Here is a 5,719-nt window from a genome sequence, read left to right as displayed (position 1 = left end):
ATGCACTTTTACCTAAGCAGATTTTGTGTTTTTTTTTACTTAAGCATACATTGCTCGTAAATTTTACTCACCTTTTATTTTCTTGTCTAAAAACGTATCCACGACTAATGGATGATTTTTTTATGTATATTATTTGGTCTCAGATTATTAGCTGAAGGTATTTCACAGCTTTAGTAACGTAGGTATAACATAATTGTCTTCGTAATATCTATCATACCTGATTTTGAGATATGATCATATGTTTATCAAATCTTATTCAAATCGGGTCAGTCTTCGCCCAGTAACCATTACAAGTACTAAATTTTAAACATTAGAATCTGAGCATACTAACTTCTTTACGAATAATGTTACCCATAAATTTATAGGAATTAGCACTACAGTTAGTGATAGAAAAGGTTTCACGATATTAACAAATAATTTTCTAACAAGTATGTACATTTAACTAAAAACAAATCTTCAGAAGAGAAAATTAAAAAAACGTAAAAAAACGTTTTATTTTTATTTATCACAGTCATGTTGCCTATTATTTTACTATATGTAAATTTTATTTTGTTTTTAGATTGGGTCGAGGTGGCCCATATTCTGCTTGCCCATACTCCTGGCGGCGTCGGCATGTGGAAGCGATATCCTGATGATCACAATGGGTGGCACCAAGTCCCATAAAATGCCGTTTTGGGAACTTGCAAGAGGACTTATTAGAAGGTAAGAAGTACATAACAATACAGGCGTTTAACAGCCTTGGTGGTCGAGCGGTTGTAGCACTACTTACTTTCAATTACTGATAATATTACATACTTTCAATAGATCTATTTACGCAAAGTACAAGCATTTGTATTAATCATTATAATTGTTTGTATTAATATGGATGTTTTATACATGATCTGTGTATATTATTATAATAATCTATGTATATTAGGTATTTAAGTTATTTATATTAGCTCCTTAATACCCATAGTACAAACTCGCTTCGTTTAGTACTAGTATGTAATATTATGTTATCTGTGGTACTAGATAAAGCTGTGTGAATTCTGATTTATTACTATTATACAATGAAGAAAATATTAATTTGATAAATTAATTGGTAACGAAATAATATAATAGAAAAATAAATAGTTATGTTAAAATAAATAGAATAATCTTCTACCTACGCAAATGTCTATGACAAAGAAGTTATTCGACATTAAAGATACTTTAAATTTTTATTTCAGAGGCCACAACATTACGTTCATAAGTGCATTTCCACCTGACTTCCACATTGATGGTCTAGAGGAGATAGCACCTGAGCGTTTAGTGTCCTATGTCAAAGGCTACATGACCTTTGATCTGGTGGGCGCTAGGATGAAGGGCGAGGAGCCGCTACCACTGATGGATATCATCAGATTTGGATATGAGGTATAAAAGGTTATCATATGTTAGATAGTAAAATTATAAATATACTAACTGACTCGAACTTCGTCTGCATCATACTTACTTAACATTTATCATTATATTTCGCCGAATTTATCTAATATCTTTTTAAGTTATAGCCTATGTCTTATTCTGAAGTATACACACTATATTACTGTAAAATTAAGATAAAATTAATTAAGATGAAATATATTAATCAGATCGACCTCCACACGGAGCTCACTAGAGTTTGTAATAAAATGCAAAGAGTCGTATCGATTCCAATAATTCATTTCTGTATGTTATGTTGTGGAATATGCTCGCCAAGTGTTAAATAATTCTGACAGTTCTTTTTTATCAACTCAAGTTTTTTATGATTTGGTTTATGTAGATTCTTATTTTGAACCAAAACTTAACCGGAGTAGAAGTGTCCGAAGAATAAGATTATTCGTTGCTTTAAAGTGCCTATATTATTATACAGGCAAATAGAATTATGAGAAGTATTGCTACACTGGAAGCTGTTTTAATACTTATAAGTTGTAATTTTTTATGAACTACTACATACCTAGGTGTTCTTAGATGATACCTATTATTATTCACATGTAACATCATGTTATTAGATGGTACTAAAAAAATTCCGAGGGATTGGTTCAGATGTCTGGTGTTAGATATCACAATACGACTACTGTTAGGTTCGTTTTTTTTATAAAAGATCTCTTCTCCTAAGCAATTATTATTATTAGTATTATGTGATGTATTTAATTTCCATATTTCAGGCATGCGACGCCTTCTTCAGTGACTACGAGACAAAATCTTTCCTCAGATCTGGAAGGAGCTTCGATCTCGTCATACTTGATGGCACTTACCCGGAATGTGCTTTAGGCGTAGTTCACAAATTCAATGTTCCCTTTATGTACATCAACACTGTTGGTTTCTATGCTATGCCATTTAGCATCTCTGGCAGTCCAACCCCATACTCAGTTACTCCATTCTTCGGGAGAGCGTTTACTGACAACATGGGTTTCATAGATAGAACTTTAAACACTGCTTGGCAGGTTGCTACGGTTACACTACATAGTTTAAGTATTATGGTACTGAATGGTGTTCTAAAGAGGCATCTTGGACCCCAAACACCTCAGTCCTACGACATGGCAAAGAACGTCAGCTTTATTCTTCAGAATGGACATTACTCAGTTTCTTATCCAAGGCCGTATTTACCGAATGTTGCTGAAGTGGCATGCATTCATTGTAAAGAAGCTAAAAGACTAAGCCCTGTAAGTATTCATTGCGCTTTTTAAGTGTTTATGTTGTTATTTCTATTAGACAAATCTGTGAAGAAAACTATGTAATGCTTCTCTTTCAATGGATCTAGAAAAAATATCTGTTTAAATAATGTGTTCTAAGGAATTTTATGGATTTTAATAAATATTTGAAAGATATACAATAAATAATTTCTGGTTTTAATACATACCAAAAAATTGGCTACGAATTGCATACTATTGGTGACTCCAGATTAGCATGACGTAGGTTCAGATTATCCCTTGCCATTGATAATACCACAATAGTCTGCAAGAGATATTATAAAGGATCCATATTTGATTAAATAACTATTGTTTCAGGACATTGAAGAATGGATCTCCGGTGCAGGGGAAGCTGGTTTCGTCTATGTATCTATGGGTTCTTCTGTTAGAACTAATAAAATGCCACTAGCTGCTCATCGTATGATCGTCAATGCTTTAGGAAGACTACCACACAGGGTACTTTGGAAGCAAGATGGTGAACAAAACCTGACAGACATTCCTTCCAATGTGAGACTTTATAAATGGCTTCCACAGCAAGATTTGCTTGGTGAGTTATTAGATATAATTTTAGTCTGACCTTTCGGAGATTATATTAGATACTATTTTAAGCATAAAGCGTTCTCTAGGTATAAGAGGTTTGTTTATGATTTAATGGGACCATACTCAATTTTGATTTAAAAATACACATTTTAACACTTGTACAGTAAAATTTGTGACTGTATCTACATGTATATAAATAAAGTAGTGCAAGATAACATATAATCAGGAATATTTTGGGAGAAAATATTTTATAAGATCCACTTGAAAGTAAGCAGATTTTTAGAATCCGTGTAAGAGATATTAAAATAATATTTATTCAATCATGTCAATTATTTTCCAGGACATCCCAAAATTAAAGCTTTCATCACTCACGGTGGTCTTTTGAGTATGTTTGAGACAGTCTATCATGGAGTACCTATTGTTACGATACCAGTATTCTGTGATCACGATGGAAATGCAGCTAAAGCTGAAATCGACGGTTATGCCAAAAAACTAGATCTCCAACATTTAACCGCTGATGAGCTATATAAGGCTATCAAAGAAGTGGTATACGAACCCAAATATAAAAGGGAAGTAAAAAAGAGACAGTTTCTGTTAAGGGACCAGAAAGAAACACCCCTAGAACGAGCTATATACTGGACCGAGTATGTAATAAGACACAAAGGCGCTTACCACTTACAATCTCCAGCGAAGGATTTGAATTTCATACAATATTACTTATTGGATGTGGCCCTAGTATTTATACTTACTCTTATCACAATTTCAGCTCTTGTTACCTATGCGATAAGGTTTGGTTTTAATAAGTTAGTCACTTATGTACAAAGTTGGCGAGTGAATGCATTGATGGATAAGTCAAATAACTTGTTGCAACGTTCCAAGATTTTAATAGATACAACTACAATATCAAAGAAAAAACTATAATGACTGACATTGTAAAAGACTTTTGCTCATTAATGTATTAAAACAGAGTTACCATAACGACCAGGGAAAATTTTTTACAAATAGAAATTATTGCGACTGTAAATATTTAGGTTAGATTTAGTACTTAAGGATATAAACAAATTATTATTAATTATTTGAAAGTGATATATATTATAAGAAATAAACATGACATTTGTATAACATATTTTTTACTTCATTGTTGTAAATATACATAACAATAATGGTGAACATTTTATGTAGCCTCAGACCTTGCCTATACTTAAAGTCGGTAGCAACTTATTATTTTGGGGAACAAGTAAATTGCGACATGTTGATTCGGAACTAAAGTTAAGTGAAGTTAAATTAAACGAATACAGATATACGGAGTAGTAACTAAAGTCTTACAAGTAATATGATCATTTGTTTTACGAGTTACAGTTAATTACCTATATTTAAGTGATATTTTTATAGTGCTCAGAATAAAAGATAAGAAATAAAACACTTTTGTACTGATAGGATATTTTTATTGTGCAACAACTACAGTGGTACAAAAATATGAGAATTGCGACTTGTGAATTAATTAGAGAGAAAGAAAAAAAAATTTGGTACTTATTCATTGAATTTTTTTAGATATTATAGAATCCGAAATATGATCTTCTGTATATAGTAAAAGAATGTTCTTAATTTAATTGGTTATTAAGTGTAATTAATTGCAATAAATTTTTAATGGTATGTGACTTTTTACTTTATTATTTTTTCGATTACAGAAAAGAATATTTTTTTTCATACTACTAAAGCTTAATGAAAATTACACTCATATTACCAATGTGTATTAATAGGTACGTGTTCATGCCAGTCTAGATACGATCGTAGTGTCAAATTTAAAAATTATGATTTACTTTTCAATACATTTCATTCATATATAATACTACTAATTAGAAAATATTTTTTAATATATTATAAAAATATTTTACTGATTATTCTGTTTTTTTGTTAATATCCAACATGTAATCAGCAGCGATGTAATATTATGCCTAGGCATGCCGTCCCAGTGTCAGGGTGTCTTTATTATGATTATTCTGGGTTGTACTTATATAGCAGACATACTCGTATATGGGATAGTATAAGTATGTTTCTGTGGTCTATTTTTTAGATGTTTTATTAGGGATTGTACTAATTCATTAGGTTTACTTATTTTTTTATTGCATGTAGTGATATAACGAGAGATTTCCTGCTATATCTTAGAGTTTGATGTTATTTGTGTATTTGCTCTAATCTTCTGCTTACATCCTAATCATCCTACAACATACTGTTCTGGTATCTTCTAAAGATGGAGGATATAAGATTCTTTTCAAATTATATACCTACACTAAATTTAGGCATTGATAGCCCATTGTATTTATCCATCACTTCACTTTATAAGTACGTACTATCAATGCTAAACCCCGATTCAGTAAATTAAAGGTAGATAAAAAAGATTTCTTTTTTCTCAATAGGCCAGGAGATGCACTTCTTTACTTATTCGCATCTCAAATTTAGACTCCTTATTAAAAATACCAACGAAATATGGA

The 5,719-nt window shown here is 31.3% G+C and overlaps 1 protein-coding gene across 1 annotated transcript; it reads left to right on the top strand.

Annotated features, from left to right (window-relative positions):
* The first annotated feature begins 616 nt into the window (after positions 1–616).
* On the top strand, positions 617–4,148 carry LOC131854816 (2-hydroxyacylsphingosine 1-beta-galactosyltransferase). Its single transcript, XM_059205986.1, has 5 exons — positions 617–702; positions 1,209–1,392; positions 2,163–2,660; positions 3,006–3,234; positions 3,568–4,148. The coding sequence occupies exons 1-5, from the start codon at positions 632–634 to the stop codon at positions 4,146–4,148; spliced, it is 1,563 nt and encodes a 520-aa protein (XP_059061969.1). The 5' UTR covers positions 617–631.
* The last annotated feature ends 1,571 nt before the right edge of the window (positions 4,149–5,719 follow it).

Source organism: Achroia grisella, unplaced genomic scaffold, assembly GCF_030625045.1.
Source record: "Achroia grisella isolate CSIRO2021 unplaced genomic scaffold, CSIRO_AGI_Agris_v1 utg1062, whole genome shotgun sequence".
Taxonomy (NCBI): Eukaryota; Metazoa; Arthropoda; class Insecta; order Lepidoptera; family Pyralidae; genus Achroia; species Achroia grisella.
This window is presented reverse-complemented; position numbering and strand designations above follow the sequence as displayed.